General features: G+C 38.4%; 1 protein-coding gene across 4 annotated transcripts in view; it reads left to right on the forward strand.

The window, feature by feature from the left end:
* ERC1 (ELKS/RAB6-interacting/CAST family member 1) overlaps positions 1-22438 on the forward strand; it is a 294214-nt gene that overhangs the window by 234232 nt on the left and 37544 nt on the right. For all 4 annotated transcript variants that reach the window (XM_086755609.1, XM_086755591.1, XM_086755602.1 and 1 more), the window contains one exon: positions 6395-6539. In XM_086755609.1, coding sequence (XP_086611735.1) covers positions 6395-6539 — 145 coding nt within the window. The remainder of the gene's footprint in view (positions 1-6394; positions 6540-22438) is intronic.

Raw genomic sequence — 22438 nt, forward strand, 5'->3', positions numbered from 1 at the left:
ATGCAAGAGGACAACCTCATGAGGAATGCTTTAAAGGCTCATATTTGGCATCAGAAGAATTGGATCGTGGCAATTTTCAGTGATTTTTCACCTCTGCAGTCATCACTGCCATTTCAGTCCTCTGGATATGTCTGTATCTCAGAGTTGGAGTCATTCATTGTTGCTGCATCTTTGGCATCAGCTATAAGAACTCTCAGTCCCAGTTGAACTGCAAACAGAATGGAGACCATGGATGAATCAGAGGTATTCCGGAGACAACTCTACTGCCATATAACTACTCTGTGGTCATCTGTTTTTAAAAAAGGCAAACTCCTCTTTCTTTTTATTTTTTTTTTTTACGATTGGAAACAGAGCAAACAATGTTGATATTGATCTTCAGAGTTATCTCCACCACTGTCTCTTAAGAATTGAACCAACTGGTCTTGGTACCACTCCAGTCTTTGGTGATCATAGTCCACATCCAGTGAAAGGCTTTAGCCTAAGTGGAAAAAACAATCCTCTTCTCAGTAACATACTTCAGTTTGTCCAATTCAGAGTTAATTCTAAACCTCTTTCCGCTTCACCCCTGTACACCTAGTACAGGCTACAGAACCTGCCCAAAATGGAGAGATAAAGAGACAGTTTCCCCTCTGCTGAGTTGATGCTGCCACAGCGACTCTGCTAGCACTATCTGAAACACCCAAACTAATCTATGTGAGCAATATTTTTGTGAACTGTCGTGACTCTGGCATTAATTAGCATTTTAAAAGATCAACCACGTTGGGTTGTGCAGCACGTACATGCTTTGCCTGCCTGTTAGGACATTTCAAGACCTCCGGTGGTGTGAACTGGAGACACTCGCTTTACTGGTACGAGTTTCACCTGTAGCACGTACTGTTACCTGAACTGAAGCTGAACCTGTACAACTGACTCCACACTCCTCACAGATAGGTTTGTTCGTGTGCTGCTAGCAGCATTCAACACAGCAGCCCATTTTCTCCTTCTTGCAGCCTTAGCTGTCTAATAGCATGTTCTTCTAGCCTCTCTGGGGATAATAATAACAGCTCTCAAGAAGGGAAACAAGACCATTTTGTAGTGCTTTCCAGTCACAAACCTTGTCTTTACTTAGTGATATTTGTTTTTTCTGGTCTTTTAGAAGCATTTTAGCAATTCTAAGTTCTCTTGAGAGCAGTGATGCACCATTACAGACATGTCTTCTTTCAGCAGAGCTGACAGTGGCACCTGCGCTTCTCCCATATGAAGCGGTATACATTTAGCTTACAGAATTAAAAAAATGCAGCTACAATGCATGTATCGCATCACAGGATATTTTTCTTACTTTGACCAAACTTCCTCTGGTTTCAGTTCCAGAAAACAGTCAGAAACCACAATACCTTTCACTCTACTTCTTGACCAGCACCCCTGTCTCACATATGATCTAGCACTGAAGTTTTGGCCAGTAAGATGTTTTTTTCTAAGGTATGGTGGCAAAAATTCCACAAAAAAAAATAAGTAATGGACTGCTATCCATATCTTGTTGTCCTGGTCCTGGACTTTTCACTTAAGAGACAGAGATGCACAATGAAGGATTTGATTACAGAAGATATGCTTTACGTGCTATTTGAGGCAGCTCCAGTTTCCATACCAGTGCAATGGCTGTATAGATACTGTTACAGAGATATTCTTGGCTCTGGTCCTGAATCATTAGCCAGGATTGTGGGTTTACTGTTAAAAGAATAAGTATTTCTTTAGAATCAAAATGGATTACTCTAAAGAAAGTGAAAATGACCAGAGCTCCAAGCTAGCATGTCTTTCCCAGGATACCAATAGCTAGAAAAAAAGCAGAGGTCATGGATCATGTTCTGTCACTTCACTCTATTGATATTTTTCATGTTTCAGGCAGACATCCAAAATTGGATACTTTTCCATAAAGCAAAAGCAACAGAAAGAAAGCGGCAATAATAACGCACCCGTTATCTGTCGTTCCCACACCTACAATCTTGACACTAGAACTGGGAATCTAATGTGCACCTTTCCCTTTCTTCTACTCTTTATCTCCATTAAGTCATCAGAATATTTGTATTTCTTCATCAAATAAATGTATTTAGAGTATCTTTTGATTATCGTTAAGTGTTTAAAAAATTGCCTAACTTTGTGGTATTGTGTCTTGAAAGACAAGGAATAATTTAAGGTGCTAGTTTTTCTAGATATGATCTAGGCAGGATCCAAGTACTCTCTAAACTGGATCTGTCGGATTTTTGATGTGCTGGTAGTCAGCTTAAACCAAGCTTACTCTCTTAGCGTGTACAAGAAACACCGGTATAAATCCAGAGATAAATCCCACCCACGGAAAGTCCATTGTGTAAGCCCGTTCCACTGTCAGATAGTAAACAATTTTGTCTGCTGAAACACACCTTTTCCTCTTGAAATACATGGCTCTTTTGCATTTTTTTTGATACAGGATATACTGTTTCAGTTGAGATCCTGATAATAGCAAACTTCTGTGTATGGGTAGCTTCAGCTAAACTCTAGCAATCATTGTGAGTGACTGAGACGGTGAACAGAGATTACATGTTAGTAGTGGTTTTTTTATGCTCTGGTTTCTTCTGCCTGTGCAGTGATAGAGGTCTTAAGCTTTCACTGGTATAAATATTTCTAAGAGCTCGGTCACTGACTGGGATCAAAAGGAAGCCAGGTCATACATCATCACCCTCTTCTCACCTAAACCTGTAATGTGTAAGAAAAAGTTGTTCTTCAATCCCAGCTGTCATTCATCTGAAAACAGTCATTAATTTTCTCATCAGGGATGCAGTTTTCACCCATTGTCTTAGCAAAGCTTCACGCTTTTCAAGTGAGAGCAGTGTGGGTTTTTTCCCACCTGTAAAAAATAATAAGAGCTTTTTAAATGTGATGTCTCACCTATACAATTCTCAAAGAGAAACAACCTCAAAACCTGGCAGTTTCTGCTCCGGGACTGTGGAGTCCGTGTGCCTTTCACAAAACTCTGCGGGCAAAAGTGCTGTGCTGGCAACTGCCGAGCTGGGTTAAAAGGTTGTAGCCCTAAGCTGCTTCTCAGAGGCTACTGTCTTCTCAGATCTGTCAGCAGAGCTGCACATGTAGTCAGTTCCTGGCCCCATTCTATTAAAATAAAGTCTTGAGGGTTGTTTTTTTTTTTGAAGAGTAAAAGCACTATTGTTTAGACTTTTTAGAACAAGGTCAAGAAGCAAATATATATGCAGTTATTCTTACAGATTGGAGAAGGGATTACTAAGTAAGTATCCAGGACAGTAAGTTCTTTGTCCAGCTGAGCTGCAGCCAGTGCAAGCTATCTGACTACATCCTACGTATTTAGGTATGCATCTCCCTGCACCCTTGATCTAAGCACTGAAATGCCTGATGAAAGCTATTTCGCTCTTCATCCTCAGAAACATTACAATATTAGATACATCTTTTCATATTCACCAAGGTCATAAAATGCTTTCAGCATTTTAACAGGTAAAAATTTCTGTACTCTGGTAGTACCAGACCTTTCCCTTTTCAAGCCTTTGTTTTAAATGTCCAGTATGTTAGATGCATATGTTCAAAACCCAAATATTAATAAAAGCATTGTCTGTTTGTCCTCTTCTCAAATTTTCTCAGTCATGTATTCTTTCACATTGAGCTCAATGAGTACTTTTTGGAGCAAGTAGTTTTGTTTCAGCCACAGTTACAAATTCCTAGCTAAGATTAAGTTAAGTTGTTTAGAAATAAGATACAGGAAGAAAAAGAGAAAGTTATTTCACAGCAAATAAAGTCTGCTCCAGGAATGGTAACAAGTGAATTAGAAAAAGCAGATTTACTGTCACTGCTACTCTCAACAGTTTGCCAATGTGATCCTAAGTCACCAGATTGTGATGGGTCTTTACTACAAAGATCTTGACAACAAACAAACAGATATATTGGTGTAAATAAAAGCTGTCTTAATAGTTTACATTAAGCTTCTATAACTTTTCTTACATCTTTAGTAAAAGACTAAATGTTACCTCAATGTTGTTAGCGTAATAATTGCTATTGACATGATTAGCAGAATAGTGCTGATCAAGCACATTTGATTATTTTTAAAAAATCATTCTCTGAAATTAATAATATTAATATGTTTTTGTTTATAAATTAGAATAGATAAATATTTGGATTATTTGGAAGTTTGGAATTTTTACTACTTTAACTGCATTTGCAACTGAATTTTTAGATGTAAGATTGTAATCTGTAGTGTTCATCGTCACTCCTGCATGATGCCTTTTTTCACACTGCCACAAATGGTTAGGACCTCATTTTATACCTTCTTTGCAAGGTGATGAGAGGTGGGATAAACCATCTCTATTGGAAAATAAGATCAAATTTTCATTTATGTCCTTTTGCACATTCTGCTTTGGCCACACCAGCTAAAGACGAGAATTAAGGTCAAAAGACAGAAATAGTTGTTTTGCCTAACATAGAGCAATCCTTTGAGTTCATTTGAGAACTGCTGTATTATGATCAGAGCTGTTGTCTTTGTCTCCTTTCTTCTCAGTATCTATAAAATGTTTCTGAACTCTATTTGTAAGAGTTTTTTGCTATTGAGAAAGAGTATGGCAAGACTGTGTTGCTGTATCTAGGTATTATCATGGTTGAGCCTCAAGTTCTTGCTACAGAATGTTCTTGCTTACACCGTTTCTGTGAGGCTACAGAATTGTGATGAGGGCAGGCCTACCTTTGTCAGGACGTGCGTCCAACGAGCTCATTGTATTGGTTACTCACAAGAAAAGTCAAAGAATAGCTGAAACATCCTTGAAGGCATCTATTTCAACAGCTGTCATGGAGCACAAAAGTGTCTGTGTCATACTTCTGGGAATACCCTGTGTTGTTCAAGTGATTTCAATAAATTTGTCAGATACCACCTTCCTTCTAAAACAGCTGTTTGAATAGGCAGTATAACCTAATGTCATTTAACACAGAAGCCTTATGATTAGTCCAGTATTTGTGCATGTATTCTGGAAATGTTTAGAACAGCACAGGCAACAACAGGAAAACTGTGATATAGTTGCCATCATGGAAACATGGTGGGGTGACTTGCACAACTGGAGAGCTGCAGTGGATGGCTATAAACTTTTCAGAAAGGATAGGCAAGGAAGGAGAGGTAGTGGGGTAGCTCTGTATGTTAGGGAGTATTTTGATTGTCTAGAGGTTAGTGATGGTGACGATAGGATAAGAACCAGGAGGAAGGCCATCGAGGCAGATATCATGGTGGGAATCTGTTATAGACCACTCAAACAGCATGAAGAGGCAGATGAAATATTCTATAAGCAACTGGGAGAAGTCTCACCACTGCTAGCACTTGTTCTTGTGGTGGACTTCAACTTACTAGATATGTGCTGGAAATACAATACAGCAGAAAGGAAACAATCTAGAAGGTTGCTGAAGGGTGTGGAAGATGACTTCCTGATGCAGCTGGTGAGTGAGCCAACTAGGGAAGGCACCCCACTGGACCAGTTATTTGCAAATGGAGAAGGACTTGTAGGTGTCATGATGGTTGGAGGCCATCTTGGGCAAAGCAATGACGAAATGGTAGAGTTTTCAGTTCTCAGAGAAAGAAGGGGAGTCAGCAGAACTGCCACCTTGGCTTCTAGAGGACAAGCTTTGGCCTGTTCAAGAGACTGATTGACAGAGTCCCTTATGAGGCAGTCCTGAAGGGCAAAGGAGTCCAGGAAGGCTGGATATTCTTCAAGAAGGAAATCTTAAAGGTACAGGAGCAGGACGTCCCCATATGCCAAAAGACGATAGGACTATAGATGATAGGTAACAAGCAATAGGACAAGAGGAAACAACCTCACATTGCACCAGAGGAGGTTTAGATTGGATATTAGGAAAAATTTCTTCACCAAAAGGGTTGTCAGGCTGGAACAGGCTGGCCAGGGAAGTGGTCGAGTCACCATCCCTGGAGGTATTTAAAAGACATGTAGATGTGGCACATAGGGACATGGTTTAGTGGTGAATTTGGCAGTGTTAGGTTAACGGTTGGACTTGGTGATCTTAAAGGTCTTTTCCAACCTAAATGATTCTATATTTTTTTCTATGATTATAAAGAATGAAAATGTTCAGTCAAAGTAATAATAAATGCTAGCTATTAAAAACTGAGAAGCTGAGTGCAAAATAATAACATATTATTATGTTTTTCTTATCCTCTAAGCAATAATTTGGTATCAGCACAGTCATTTAGGGGGAGGTGGGTGGGTTTTGACTTCCTGCTCCACCAACGACCATATAACCATGACAAACATATTTGTTACTGCTCTTCAGAGTTGCATGCTGCTACAGCATTTATGGTATTTTCAACTCTTTGTAGAGACTTCCTTTAAGTTTTGCAGGATAATAATGTATTTATATGGGTTTTTTTCAGACAAGAAGCCCTTCTTGCTGCCATTAGTGAAAAAGATGCCAATATTGCTCTGCTAGAACTTTCATCCTCTAAGAAGAAGACCCAAGATGAAGTGGCTGCACTGAAACGAGAGAAGGATCGTCTTGTGCAACAGCTCAAGCAGCAGGTGAGTAAAGGAGAGCTAGGAAAGAAACCGGTTAATAATTTGTTATGAGATTATTATCTTGATTTATGGAACTAATAATGTATAATCCTGTCATATGTTGGGAAATAATTATTTCAAACTAGCTACCAGTCATGAAGTCTGTAGAACATGGTGGGGAAGCAAGAAGTCTCGATGTTGAGGAAAGTTTCTTTGTGTTGCCACCCAAGTAGTAAATGTGTGATAGAATGTATAGGATACTGTGAATGAAAAAGACATTGTTTTTTGTCTTACACAGTCACAAATAACCACAGATTCAGAGAAATGTAGTGATACTTCTTTTGCTGGTATATATTTACCTTCTTGGGGAAGGAACATACATGGAAGAAAATTCTCCTTGCTGTAAAGCTCAAATATGAATGTGTTACACCACTCAGTCTCTACTGTGACTTCCAATCTGCGACCGGAGCACCATATGGGAATGCTAGCTACGATAGTGGAATTTGGGAGATCTTGTGCTTGTGAGGAGATTGGTTCTTTCCTATATCTGGACTGCCCTGTTTCTAAAAACTTTTTGTGTTGGCATAACAGTCAGAAAAAGTGTGTTTCTATTCAAGCATTTAATATTGTGTTTCAATACTGAATGCAATGTGAAAAATACATTGCCAATAAAACACAAAGGAAGCAAAAGGCGTCCCTGGCAATAAGAGATTTAGGATCTGAAAAATCTGTGTAGATTTTTCACTTCAGCACTTCTAGTGGACTTTTCTGAGTTATTCCTTTGTCACATTCCCTGTAATACAGGGAATATGTAATAGTACTGCTGCTGCCAGTCCAGTATCAAGTCCTTCGGTGCCATCAATTCCATTTTCATAAAGTTTTCTGTGCAACATTTCATCTGTCAACCAGAGTATTTCTGTTGCTGTCAAATACAGTAAGACAAAACCAGGTCTACTTTCTAATAAGGGATTTCTCTGCTGCTTCCTTAGGAGACACAAGCAGGTTACTGGTTGTATATTTTTAAAAGAATAATTGTTTAAGGTTTAATTTAAGAACAGTAATTTTTACTTTTATACCAACTTCAAAATGAGCAAGAAGTATAGTTTACAGTCTTGTATTATTTACTTTTGAGCAACAGTTGTAATTACTTGCACTTGTCAGCCAGATGACCACCTACTGTAAGAGCATTCAGAAGTTGTCACAGTCATGTAAAGTACTTATTCTTCATGTAATTGTCTGTAGGTGTTGCAGCCTTAATATACATTACCACTGATTCCAAGAGATATTGGAACTTTATTGTCAGTTCTCCTTGTCCTAGGTTTAAATTCTAGCACTTTCATGTCCCTTGCCCTTCCCAGTTTCCTTCTGATTATCCTTTGTGTGTAGATGAAACAATCTTTAGTGTTTTGCAGTTGTTTTTTTCCTACTGAAAATTTGTATGTCTTTAATTTAGGTATTAAGGTTGTGATTATCTCTAATGACTTATGTTTCAGGTAGGTGATTTTTTTAACATTGTTGTAGTTCATATAATTAGTTTTCAGTGTTGATAAGTCTTACAATATCATATGCAATTTCTAAAAAGATATGACCGTTTCTTTTAAGGAAGCCCATTCTAAATGCTTTTCTGTATAGTTGTGGGATACTTAATTTCCCAAATAATCTGAAAATGCAAAGAAGATTAATTTGAAATTGTTCTTGCTATGAAGTGAGACCAATTTTGACCTGATGTTGGAGCAATAGTCCTTTTTCAGAAAAGTCATTGCATATCAAAACGCCTTTGAAGTTTCTGGTTCTGAAACTGCCATTATCTATAAAGACTTGTCATTGTTTAAGATTGTCATCTTAAAAAAAAATGAAGAAAGCAGAAAGTAATCTCCTCAACACATCTGTGGTATGGGTAGTATAAATGCTACATAAAGTATAAAAGCTACATAAAAGTAGTATAATTATGAATATAAAATCACAGATAATGGGGCTGCAAGGTATTCTCCAGTGCATCCCCAGTCCCCGAGGCAGAATATATGTTTATATGTAGACAATTTAAACTATATTTAAACCGTACCTGATAAATATTTATTTGACCTAATAGAGATTTAACACATCCTGCCTAAAATCTGTCCTACATCTTAAGGATGTATCATGTTTTATCCTTTTTTTTGTGTGTGCAGCTTTCAACATATTGGAAGAAAAGCTCCTCACAGTTACTTATGGGACAGTAATACTCACCATCTCTATAAGTTGCAGGGGATCTGACATCACATTTGGTTTTTTCGGTACCGTTAGTTTTGGTATGTACTTTTTCTGCATCAATTAAAATCATACCAATTTTGACAGCTCCAGAAACAGGAGATGGGTCAGAAGAGAAGGCTATGAGATTTTACAGGTTCCTCATTACTGAGATAGTGAAAGGGAATCTCATTTTTCCACATGCTTTGCAAATATTCTGTATACTTGGCCCTTGTGTTCATCTTCAGTTATTACAGGTCACCAGCCTCCTATTTTCCAACAAAACAACTGTGCTGCTTCATCGGTTTAAGCTTTCTCTACGTGGACCCTTTTCTATGTCTTAAGAACAAAGGTCCATCTGTGTTTCTCAGCTCCACAGGACTATATAGCATTTCAGGAACTTCCTAGAAGTTTAGCTGTAATTCCTGAATTTACAGTAGAAATTATGAATGAAAAATCTTTCAGACTTGCAGATGTATTGAACACAGCTGTTCAAGAAAGGCAAGTGATGCCAGTTAATCAAGATCTTCTGGAAGACTTCAAAAAGCAGTTCTGGAGCCTAAAAAGGTTTATTCAACCCTTCAGATTCAGAGCTGAGATCCTGACCTCGGCAATTCCTTCCTTCTGCCTTTAACATTGTTTCAGAGCTGTTGAGCTCCCTGATAAGTAGTTGGTATTTCAGTCCTTCCCATTTCTAGGAAATGCTTAGACTTTGTGGTTGGAAAGCAGCTCTTTCAGTTGGCTGGCAGGCACAGTTGACTAAAAGATTCCCATTTCCATGTGTATTGGGTGCAAATAGAAATGTTGAACAATATCAGAAGGGGATGGTTTGTGTGAAGAGTTATGCATGCTGTGGTAGGTACCATGGGCCTGATTGCTGAATCTCACTGCAAACTGGAGAGAGCCTCTGATAGAGATAACGCTTTAGGAAAGCCGTTTTCTGACTGCGCTGCCGTAGTGAGTGTGAATGGATCCAAGTGTGTATGATAGCATTCAGATTATGCCTGTTCGTTGCTTGTGCTGTTTGTCTTTGAGTTGCTGTAATAGCTGCCGCTGTTAGCAGATTGACTTACTGTTAATTGACCTTTCTTAGAGTGTAGAGAGGTACAACTCTCTCCCAAAACAAAAACTCATTCTACTGATGAGTCTCAATTTATTTCTTTAACAAAAAAAAAAATCCAACTTTTCAGCCCTGCAATTTCAGATGATTTTTATTTATTTAAAAACATTGATGAAAAGTTTGATATATTCTGGAGGACTCTGCGATTCTTCTTTGCTTTAGCTGTCCTTTCTCTCTTCCCAACACTGTCACGTTCCTGGTCGCTCTCATGGGACGGGTATTACTGCGAAAGAGAAGGAAGGAGTCCTGCCAAAGACATTTTGGTTCTTTAATTTCTTTAAGTATGTGTATTAAAGTTTGGATGAAGAGAGGCATTACGGAAAGAGGATATGGCATCAATGTTGTTTTAATTTAGTGTTTCTAGGCTCTGAATTGCAGGAATGTGCCTCAATATAGAGACCATTTCCTAATGAGGCACACAGCATTGACCAGGCTTTCCAGTAAATGGAGCTGCCTGTTTCATATTGGTTGTCAGTTTGTATGAGGGATTTCCTCTATCATCGGAAAGGCAGGCCAATTGCAGGGCGAGGGTCACCAGCTAATGTGGTCCCAATTTACTTCCTCCCAGAGTACTTTGTCTCCGTGAGTAGTTCGTGGAGAAGCAGTGGTTGGGAGGCTGCTTCACCAGAGGGGGCCAGGGGCTGATGCAAGAAAACAGAGCTGAAGGTTGTCTAACTAAGTCCAGATGTAGTGTGGCGAGCGCCAGCCAGCGTGCTCAGATTATACGCCATACAGAAGCCGCTGCGACATGTGTCATACTGGAATTGACGGAGACCCAAGGAGCTTTGGTCTGCTTTGAGGCAGAACATCCACCACTCATCTGTTAGAAAGTAGCCTGTTTGCCATTTATTCCTTTCCTTGTCAAGCTGAGTTGTAATGATCAGAATGTATTTATTGTAACAGGGCAAAGCACTGCTCCGGAGCTTTGAGTCGTAAAGAGAAGGCATATCTGAATGGGCTGAGGTTTTCCTGTCTGTGGGCTTTGAGTTTTAAACGCTTGGGGTTTTCTGCTAGGAGCTGTTTGGAGCAAGGATTGTCGTTTTCTGTGTTTGTAGTGTCTAGCTCAGTGGGGGCCCAACTTGACCAACATCTCTAGGCACTACTGTGCCATAAATGTTAAGTAATAGTGATGAAAGTTTTAGCAGGGTCTGAACTCTATCAGTGTCTGTTTTTTGAGAGCTTGGAGTATTATTCAATTGAATTGTTTGTAAATCACTGTATTCACTTGTATTATTAGATAATGTTTCATAAGCATTCCCAATTCTTTTTTAATATACTGTAGCAGAAGTTACCAGGAACTAGCTTAATTCTGTGTTATTGATGATGGGGTCTCAAAATTTTCATTTTAAATGGTGTGACTCCAGGTTAGGTTAATACTGAGTACATTTTTATTATGTTGCCTTTTCCTAAGTAAAAACAGTTTTCAGATCAGTTCCTCAGTCTTTTAAGAATATGTTGAGTTTCAATCCTATACTTCAGTGTGCTTGCAGAACTACACAGCTACGCTTTCTCCATATATTTCATAATCATATTTTCTTCTCTTGCACAGATTGTTAATGAAAAATACTGAATAGTACTGAGCACATCACAGAGCGCCATGTAACCCCCTTGATTTATTCATCCATTTTGTTAGTGAACAGTTGATAACAGCTATGGAGTATAATTTCCCAAATAGTTTTGTACCCACATTTTTGTATTTTAATAATAGAAAATTTATCTCACTTCAAAGCAGAACCTATTATACCTGTAAGCTCTTCTTAAAGACTGTTAGTGAAGGAGATCTCCAGTCTTGGAAAGTCTTTTCTATGACTCATCTGTCTTTATCATTATACTGTCATTGTGCATCTGTAATCTCCCTTACTGCAATTTAAGCTCATTACTACTTTTTCTATCTGTTATGGGCATAGAAAAAAAAGACTTACTTGGCACTTTTAACAACCCTTTTCGTTTATGGTGGTATCTCGTCTGTGTTTTTCTCTAAACCAGGCAGTCTCAGTTCTTCCAGTTTTCATGTGTCTTATTTCCTAGATAACTGATCATTTCCATTGTTCTTTCTTAGTTTGGCTTGTCTTTTTCTTTCTCCAAGTGTGGTATCCAAAACTGGACGAAGCTCAAAATGAGGCCTTTCCTTAGCTGAACTTGTTGATGAGCATGTCATGTGAGACAGTGTCAGAAACCTTAATGGAGTCTTCCAAAACCTCCTCAGTTCCCACAGGTTCACAAAAATAACCATTAATAGCTTTCATTATAGTAGATAAACTCTTTCCTAGTGTAGTCAGAGCTAACAAATTTGAAGACATCTGATTTTTTTTTGAGTACCATCTCATTTGTTATTTTCCTTTTCCGACCTAAAATGATATTATCTGAGTATTGAAATAAATTTTGGTAGTCAGCTGAGTAGAGTTTTTAGTGAAGACTGACACAGAAAAGGTATGAGCACTTCGAGCTTCTTGGCTTTATTTTTTGATGGCTTTCACTTTTGACTGAGTAGAAGATCAACCTTTGTCTTCAGCTTCCTCTTCATTCTAGTATACATTTCTAATTACTTTTTCTGCCTTGGTACTTCGTTTTCATGCGGTCCCTTGCCTTTCCTGTTCTTGCCATGTACACTCTGGCTGTTTGCTTATACTTAACTTAGTGCAAAGAGCTCCATTCTATTTTAGTGAAAGGAGATAAGAAACCTTATGCAGGTTGAAAGTGCAGGTTATGTAGTCAGCTTGCTTGCCATTCAGAGAAGTCTTTGATACCTGTCGTTCCCTTCTGCTTCTGTCTCCTCATCATGATCATTCTCTTCCTCTGTGGGTCAGCATGAATTGAGACGCTGTTATTTACCATCCCCATAAATTGAGAGGAATTATTTGGTGATGACTAGTAGCATTAATAGATAGCATTTATGCAATATTTAATATATATTTCATCTAGCCATTCAAGTCCCAAAGCTGTTTTCTCTGTGCTACTTTTGCTTCTTCCCTGCAAAGATTTTGGCTGACTTTCCTTAGGAGGCCAAGGTACTGCAAAGATTTGTTTCTCAAGTAAATGTGGTTCATGGGATCATAAGGGAAAGGAAGGAATTTTAGATTCCAGAATAGCTTCTCCCGCAAAAAATGCTCATTTTCCACTGTTACTTGTTTCCCTGGAAACCTTGGACACTGACACCTGACACTCCTCTGCTGTGAACTTTTCCAAAGTGAAGTTCCACTGGTTGGAGTCGTTTCTCTTTGTAACAGGAGAATGCAAAACAGGTCAAAGGAGACTGACAGGCAAGCATTTTCCTCTTACTGCCATGGAACTGTATCAGCATGACCACACTTCTGGCAGTTTTTATTACCACCCTGCCTGATGAAATAATAGACATTCTGTGAGGCATATAGTTTGTCTTTGCTTTGCCTTAGCCGCCCTGATTTGAAACCATGTCTGATGAGAGCGATTACCCTATCAGCGAACAAATTTCTTCTTCAGGTGATGTGGGTACAATCACTGCAGGTAATTGCTGAATGTAGTGCTAGTGCTGCTTCTGTGATAGAAGTGCCATTGTTCTCTGAGAGCATCTGAGAGGTCCCAGTGGTGTGCTGGTGCCCACTGAAGTTTAATGAGTGGAGGTACCTCTCAAACCACTGTCACAGGGGGACTAAGGAAGTCTACGAAGATTCAAGTTGCCTGATTGCAGTGATGTTGGCTTCTTTATAGATGAGAAAACAAAGTGTAAGTTAATGTTTGAAACAAATTATGAGATTCAGGGCACTTGGATTCATCTTTGTTTATTTATCTCTTGACCACAGTACCCACATACTTGCACTAGCAACAGTGGAAAGAGATGCAAAAGTGGAGAAAGAAAACCTATGTGATAAGAAAGTTAAGAACAGACAGACAAGTTTGAAGGGGACTTGCATGTCAGAGGTTCCTGTGTGCACTGGGCAGAACAGAAGATACTCTGTGAATTCTGCTATTCTCTGAATGCCAGGTTAACCTATATGAAACAGCAACAGACAGATTAACGTACTTTGCCAGGAAATTTTCAAGGAATAATGAAGCATTTTGAGAGTTATTCTCACTTGTAGTGGACTTGGTACCTAAATAGTGCAGTTGCATCCTTGTTTACACACTCAGTGGTACATAGAGTCAGTGTAAAGTCATCTTTTTTCAGATTCTTGTACCACCACTGTCTGTAGGTCAAATACAACTTTACAAAATTTGAATCTACTGGCTTTAATGTACAAATATGCCAGAATATGTCATTTTTATAGTATATTCTTAGCTGTACTGACAGTGTAGCTGGCATACGTGTGAGCAGGCAGAAGTGGGGGAAATCACTCTGTACGCTTCCTACTCAGGAAGCTATTGGACTAAGAAGAAACTTCTGGCTGAAATGACTTTATATCCACTAATTGGCTCTCATCAAGCATTGCCAGCTGTCAGATTTAAGCATCGTGGCTTTTGTCGAAGGCCTGTAATCCAAGCGCTGCTTGTTTTGCCAGGCTTTACTCCTCAGTAATTGTTTCTGTCAAGGGGGGATCTCTGCCAGGAGCAGATCCTGACAGCAGCCGAGCAGGCACAGAAAGCGAGGCTTTGTCCTGCCCTTGAACACTGCTTTTTAAAGCACAGTGCAAGAAGCCCTCACAGATTAAAAGAAAGCACCTTCTCCCATGTGCTCCAGACTTTTTTCCCATCATTTTTAATCATCGATTACCACAGTAACAGCACTCAGTGCAGCATCAGCAGTTTTTTTTTTCTCGGGCAGCATTTCATCTTCCCATGGCATTATTTATTCTCTTGTTCTCCTCTCCCTCCTCCTTTTACCTTTACTCTCTGCCTCTTGTATTACTAAATAATAATGTATGTTCAAGTTAACTCCTTGCTGTTGCTGGCCCCACGGTGCCGGAGAAGGGAACTGCCTGTTGGCCCCGCTGTAAATAGCCACGTCTGCTTTCTGGTTGTTTCTTCACTCATATCTTGGCTGACAGTCTCTAGGGCTTTGCAATGGTGGCTTTATAGGTTTGCTGGAAGGGGAAGGTTCTTTGCCTTACTGAGAGATCAGGCTTTAAGGTTTGTGAAAGTACTTTGGAACTCAGATGATAATACAGTGCTTGCTACCCTTTCTTTCTAGACATTTAGAAAAAGTACTCTGTGGACTAATGTTTCCCAAGTTTGATCTCAGTTTTCAAAAACCTATTTCAATCTGTAGAAATATTCCTCTATTTATTAATTATGTGAAGATTTTCACAATATAGTTTTACAGCTTTTTAATTCACTAGAACTTTGCACATATAAATGTAAATTAATTGGATAGTAGCTGACAACATCCGCTGCCACATTTGCAGTATCTCTCATTTAAAGATTATAAACTCCTATACTACATTATTTAAACAACATTGTTCCTGACTAGAAAATCAGGATTGCTGGACAAGTCTAGGCTAGAAGTTGAGAGACCCAATATCATATTTCTGTAAGTGACAACCAACCTGCTGGTGTTTGATATCAGTTAAAATTGTTAAGCCTACACTGGGAAGACCAGGCTTGTTAGTGGTATTAAAGAATTAAGAACACTGGAGGAACTTGGTTACTCCAGAAGACTGCACTAGGAAATCTAATCTTGGGCCTAAAATTTCGCAGTCTGTGAGTAGTCTTTCTGGACATTAGTACAATGTAAATATAGTCACTGTCATTTCATGTCACAGTTGTACTGTATGGTGGTTTTCTGTAGTTATCATGGCACAAACGACTGATCTGGTAGGCACTGTTTTTCAGTTAAATAAAGATAATATGTTAGAACAGATCTTTTTAATACATACATCCAACAGAACATTTATGTATTTATTTTTATGAGACTTCTGTGCTCCAAATTTTCTGTTGAGAACAGTTATCCTCCCTCAGTTTCTGACTTTGTGTTAGCTTTCGGTCTTTGTGTTAGCTGAGGAGTTCACGAGATAGATGCAAAAGCTCGGAAAGAGCAGTTTGGAAGAGCTCAAGATTGCCAGTAGTTGTTCATTCAAGGAATAAAATTATGGGTGCATCTTCTTTTGCTTAACTTCTGCAGTTTGTGGGGTAGTTGGGAAGGATCCATATGCAACTACTCCCTGTTTGTTGTCCAGTGGCAGGATGTGCCTCAGGGGTAAAATATTTGAGACTTTCCGACAATCAGTTCTTGTGGCTAGATTGGCTTGGCATCACTCTTTTGGTATTTGCATTGATGATGTTTGAAGGCTGACGAGAAAATACAGTGAGTTTATGCTTACATTTCAGTCTTGTCACTTAGACACATTGTTTAGGGAACTCTGAAGTTTTGGTGACAGAGAGGGTTGCACTTGTAAATAATCTTGATGAGATAAACCCATGATTATATTTTCTTGAAGAAATGGGAATTTCACAGCAAAATTTCAACTACAGAAAGATTTTGAATTACTTGTTTGAACTCAGTAAGAATACTGTGATTTTCCAAGATGAGTGTGCAACCATCCTTACTGATATTTCAGTGGTTACATGCAGCTTTTTCTATTCTAACTTATTCCTGTTCATTTGGGCTGTTTTACCTGGCACTGGCAATTGTCTAGAAGACACACTTGTCCCTTTACCTCGTCTCCGTTTAAAATGTACTAACTTGGTACATTGTGCATATCTATTCCTACATTTATTGGCATTATTCCCCTGGAAACACACAAGACACTGAACAGTTTTACACTAAAGCTGTAAAGCAATACGTTATTTGTGGTTACTTCTCTTTGGATAAAAAGTCTAATGAACCTGTGACTTTAAACAGTCTTATGTAAAAAGGAATTCACATATTGATAGTCGGGAGAAAGGTAGTGGCAGACAGCTGAAAAGCATTTTACCAGTATTGGTTTTAATTTGTGTAAGATCTGTAACCAGTAAGGTGATAAATGATGCAAGGTGTGTTCCAAAAACATGTAAGGAGAAGGTGAAGTCAGAGATACCAGGTGACTGGTTGATTTCATAAACTAAATATGTAGAAGGTTTCAAGTAGATCACACATTAACAGTTGTATGACTTAATATGTCAGTAATGTGCTCTTTATTTGAAGGACGAAGAGTGGAAAGAATTGTGCACCTAGAAATATGTAACAGAAATTAATGAGCTATAAGATAGAATGTATTACATGTTTGGGATTTTAACATGTTATCGGGGGAGTAACATAATCAGTGCTTTTTTTGCTTGAGTAGGGAAAAATACATAGTCTGCAATAGAGAGTTTTAATCCCCTCCGTCTTAAAAAAACTATAATGAAAAATTAAGTCTTAACTGTACAGAATGAGGATCAGCCTCAATAAATAGTGAGCTGTTGATGAACAGTGGTCTCAAGTATTTTTGAGCTTATGCACTGAAATACCTCTCAGTCTACAGATTTTTTTTCTCATCCACTGTATTAAGCTCCTTCAAATTCTGAAAATAATTTCCCTTTTTTAATCAATCTGATTGAGCCTAGTCCAGTACAGCATATATCAGGCTAATGAATAGGTAATGTAGGGGAAAATAGAAGTTTTGTGTTGCAGTTGGAAATCTAAGATATATGCTGCCAATTACAACTAGTTTCTTGATACTAACCCTTCACTAATTTACCTACTAAGTTGTAGAAATTGATAGGATAATATATCAGATTTCTTTAAAGGAGCCATAGGTTTATGAAATTACGTATCAGCTACTTATGATAGCTTCTGCAAATGGATGGGTGCTGATGGCTGCAGACTCCCCTCAGTTCTGTTAAATTAATGGTATTATATTCTGAAGATTCCAAGTCTTTGAAAAATTACTATTCATGTTTTGGTCCTGAATAAGTTACATATATCTCTGCATTCCTTTTCTAAGACTGAAAAATATTCATGTACAAAAAAAGGTGTGTAGTTTTTCCCTACAGGTAATGTTTTTGTCATTTGACATTTGTAGATGTGTGTAGGGAGAGGACAGAGATTTTTCTGCTGGCTACTGACTTGGGAAGTTCTGAGGATTCTGGTAACAGCTGCCAACTCTGTAGGATAAAGAGGAGAAAGTCGATACTGATGGAGATCCTGCTTCCAGTCCCTCCCTTGAATGGGAGTCTGCAAACGACACTGTTAAATATGAGGCAGTGATTTTGACATGTCATCTTTAGGGTAGTTGTGTTCTACCGCACTGAACACAAAATAAAGGACCTGCTTCTGTCTCCTCCTCTTTGCCTTAAATGTGGTGCAAAAGGTTTGAGTTTTTTCAATGCCAAGAAATGCTTTTACCAAGAGTAAAAGTTAGTCCAAGATTGGACATCAAGACAAAATAAGTCTCAAACTCAGTTATCAAAAGATTACGGTCTGATTTTGCTTGACATAATCAAATATTTATCATGTGAATATAAGATCAATGAGGCGGTTAAGCACTCTCAAGCTTCAAATATGAGTAAATTTTCCTTTGCAATAACATGTTGCACAGTTTTAGGTTGTCAATAGTATAGGTGAATATTAGTGTCTCAACTTCCGTAAAGCTTTAGTCTCCAAATATGTGTTAAACTCTGATCACAGTATGGGTGCCTGGGGGAAATAATGGTCTTTTATCTTGAATACAGCCCTGGCTAAGGGGCAGACATTTTATTACAGGTATTGTTCTCTTTGAGCACAACTTTACAGTCACAAAACTTAGTCTTTTGTTCTCTTTCTTTCTGTTTGCCACCCATTCCTGTCTGTCTTAAGGTGAATGCAAATATTTCCTGTAGTTGAGTAAACAAAACATAAATGGAGCTCTCGCAGCTGACTCCAGCCAAGTTCTCCTTAGGATCTGAACAACCTAGATATCTCATGTTTTTATAGTGGATTTTTAATTGGGGGGGAAACTTAACTTTTTTAAACATTCAGTTTCACTGTTAAATCACATTTAATTCTTTTAATAGTTTAAGAAGTTACTTTTCTCACTTTTTTCATGTTAACCGGAAATGTGACTGTAATTTCTGATACGAAGCCAGTGTGCCCTCCATCTCCAAAATGCTAGTAGATAATAACCTTGACTTCACCTCCTTTATTACAGCTAGCAACCCAATCTTCTGCCAGCTGCTGACATTAATGGTGTTGAAAAAATAATAAAAGCAGTACAGTGATCCTGAAGAACACACACATAAGTTGTTTAAAACTTGGAAGACTGCACCGGTTTATTTGCTCTGAGGAAGTAATAAGTACTGTAGCTTCTCATTCTAGATTTTTTTCCTTCTTTTTTTTAAAGGGAAATGTATTTATTTATACACACGAATCTTCATTTTGTGCACCTTTCAAGTCTCTTTCATTTCTTATAGAGAGTCAGGCGAGACACCAGTATGTTCTTCTGGACTGGAAAAAGAAGGATCCGTAGGTTTGGTAGGAAGGATCTATAGATTGGGAAGGGCAGACTATGACTAGTTCCTGATTGTCTGTCTATCTCTATCATTTTCATCACTATCAGATGATGGAAAGATTTCTTGATGTCTCTTCATCCTCTCCTCCCTGCCGTTCCCAATTACCAAAACTAGCTAGTCCTTCTCCATTGTTAACCAGCAATCTTTTTTATGATACAAAGGGATTAAAAAATACGAAGGCTTCCTTTGTTTCCTCCTAGGTCTTCTAGTTGCAAATAAATCAGTTGAGGTTGCCCCTGTGCATTCACCTCTACTTCTTCCTCTGCTTTTTCAGGGCTCTTTAACATGTGACATCACCCAAGTTTAATGAATTTGAGGTAAAAGGATTGTTAAGGAAAAAACACCGGGAGATATGACTGGCTGTTTTTTCATCTTGTTCCATGGGCCTTTTTCTTTTGGTGGTTGTACAGCAGAGATGGAATTTCCGAAGATTTTTTTTTTCTAAGCTTTACAGTGTGCTTATGGTGCCCACTGGGTGAGTCTCTGCTCCTATGTAATGGCATCATATGATGTAAATCGCAGAAAGACAACAGATTAGGAGTAGAGCAGGCAATGACAAGAATACTGTCTGAAATGCAGACACCTTAGAGAAATTAATCTGACCAAACTGGGACGTCTCTGCAATATTGTGTGCTGTGAATTTTGTAGAAAGGAAGACAACTTATGTCCTTGTTAAGAATAATTTTGGCACAAAACCAGTAGAAAATCTGAATGTTTCCTCAGTCTTTCCAACTAGTACTGTTATCTAAGCTCTGATGCAGACTAAATAAGAAAAATCAACCTCTGCAGGAAGAAAAGGAAGAAAAAGAAGTATTGGTTTATTGTGATTCCCCTTGCTTGTGTACTGTGTGCAAGAGCGAGGCAGATGGATAGGAATCATCTGTCCAGCTCTGTATTGCACATGTGCGCGGGCAGGAATCCTGCCTCTGTGGACCAAACACAGGGACAGTGTAGATGGACAGGAATCCTGTGTCTGCAGACCACACGCACCGATGGTGTGGACAGACAGGAATGTGATGTCTGTGCGCTTGTATGAGTCTTATGAGGCAGGACTCTTCTACGTCAATGTCAACCCTAATAATTGGCCGTACAGAGAATATTCTTAGCTTTAATTTCATTTAGGGGAGCAAAGCTCTGTTGGTTGTCAAAGGAAATGCCCTTTCAACTCTTCCCTCCAGCAGTTATCGTGAAGGGTTTTGCCTAGATTCAAAGATGAAAGTGAGGCAGGAAAAGAATAATATTGGTTTTCTTTTTCTTTTATATGCAACAGCTTTTAAAATTAATTTCAGAACAAGCATAAATAGTCTTGAGGTTTTAGTGTGTTTTTTTAAGAAGTTGCTATCAACACTGTTTATGTCATGTAGACACAGACACATTCATGTATACACCCAGAGCTGGGTTCTGGGCAGTTACAGACAGTCTGTGTTGAGATGATACTGAGCAGCTCACATCACTTTAGCATCTAGGAATTTGTATCTGTACATAACTACGTTTTTTGCCAAGAACAGCATGTATAGATGGGGGTTGCTATTAACAACTCTTTGAAGCTGCAGGCAAATGCAATTGAAGTGGTGAGTCTTGTAACAATTAAAATATGTAAGCCTTAAAGAGGTAAAAACACTGGTAGATATCTTGCAAAAATAAAAATACCTGTATAAAGGAATTCTTTTGCTGCATTTATTATGAAGACACAGTCACAATAGACAAAGATTTGAAAACTTCCAAATGATACCAAGTAGGAAAGGTATAGTAGATATATGTGAGCAGATGGCCTACAAGTGATTTTGTCGAAGCAGAGAATCACAACTAGGGTTTAAGATTTTACAGTAGAATGCATCTTGTATACAAATTCCAAGATAAGACTTTGCCAGTGAGTTTTTGTACATATTGCTGGACTGAGATTTTTTCTGGTTTCAAACTAGGAGAAAAACTAAGAGACAAAAGCAGAGTGACTGAGGCAGTTGTAATATACAGGCAGCATAAGCAAGTGGATTTACTTTGGAAAGAAGAACCAAATAGAGGGAGTAATGATGGAATGAGAGACAGAGTATGGTAGAAGAGAGTAGATGAGTGTGGTGCAGAGTGAAGCTGAAGTGAAAAGGAAACTATGTTAGTCAACTATGTCAAACAAAGCTTTTTCTTTTTTTGATAGAAATACTTGTTTGTTCTATGGGATACTATGTAGGTAATTTAGAAAGCTTGCTTTCAGATGTTTATAGGTTTTGTAAGATTAACCTTATCGATGATGCTTAGTGTTGGCGCTTAAATTGCACAACTTTAAAGTAATCACAGGATTCTTATAATGTTGGAATGTATTTCCAAACTCAGCATAATCTGAGACATCTTTTGCATTTGCTTTGTAAAACACATGTATCACCAAGCTATCAAAGTTTCTAGGAGTCTTTATGCTCCAAAGTATGTTTCAGCTTGTTTTTCTCAATGCTTTTTTGCCTTTGTTTTTCTCTCAGTTGATAAAATGTAAGATTAAATTTTTAGCTTGAACCCACAAACACACTGTGAGAGGGGAAAAATGAGGAAAGGGAGAAGTACAATCAGGATTTTTCAACAGTTTGTGTAGTGAGGACCATAACAAAAACTGGTATTTCCTTTCGTGCTATTACAGAAGTAGCATTTCACTTTTTTGTTCAAGTGAGTTGTCCTTGGTGGTATGTATCAAAGTAGGTTAAAGAGACTGAATAAACTGTATATATTAAACATTCGGCAGACATGTGAACTAAACATGAGAAGCTTGCTGCTGTTTACTTGAGAATTTGAGGCAATTTGGCCTCCCAGAGCCTTAAAGAAAGGCACGGAGCATGGTATCAGAGAACTCCAGTTCTGTGCAACATTTAGTGCAAGGATATGTTGAGAGACTACATCCAAACTCTTAAAACTTGAAAATAACATGCGAGTTTGGACTAGCTTTTATCCTGAAGTCCTCCAAAGAAGAATTTAAATGACAGCTTTATACATCTGCTTAGTTGAGCTGGAGTTCCCACTAAGTAACTTTTCCATTTATAGACCATTTTCGACCAAATTTGACAGAGGGAAAGAAGTCTCAAAGATTAAGTAACTAATAGGAACTTAATTAACATCCACAGCTGGGTAGAGGAGAAAAAAGCCTGAAGTAGAGCTCCCACACAGGAAAAGGCAAGAAGAATCGAGCTGTGATATATTTTCCTTGGCTATAGCATGTGCATACGGCTGGCCATTCAGA

Source organism: Chlamydotis macqueenii, chromosome 1 (assembly GCF_036417535.1).
Source record: "Chlamydotis macqueenii isolate bChlMac1 chromosome 1, bChlMac1.mat, whole genome shotgun sequence".
Lineage (NCBI taxonomy): Eukaryota > Metazoa > Chordata > Aves > Otidiformes > Otididae > Chlamydotis > Chlamydotis macqueenii.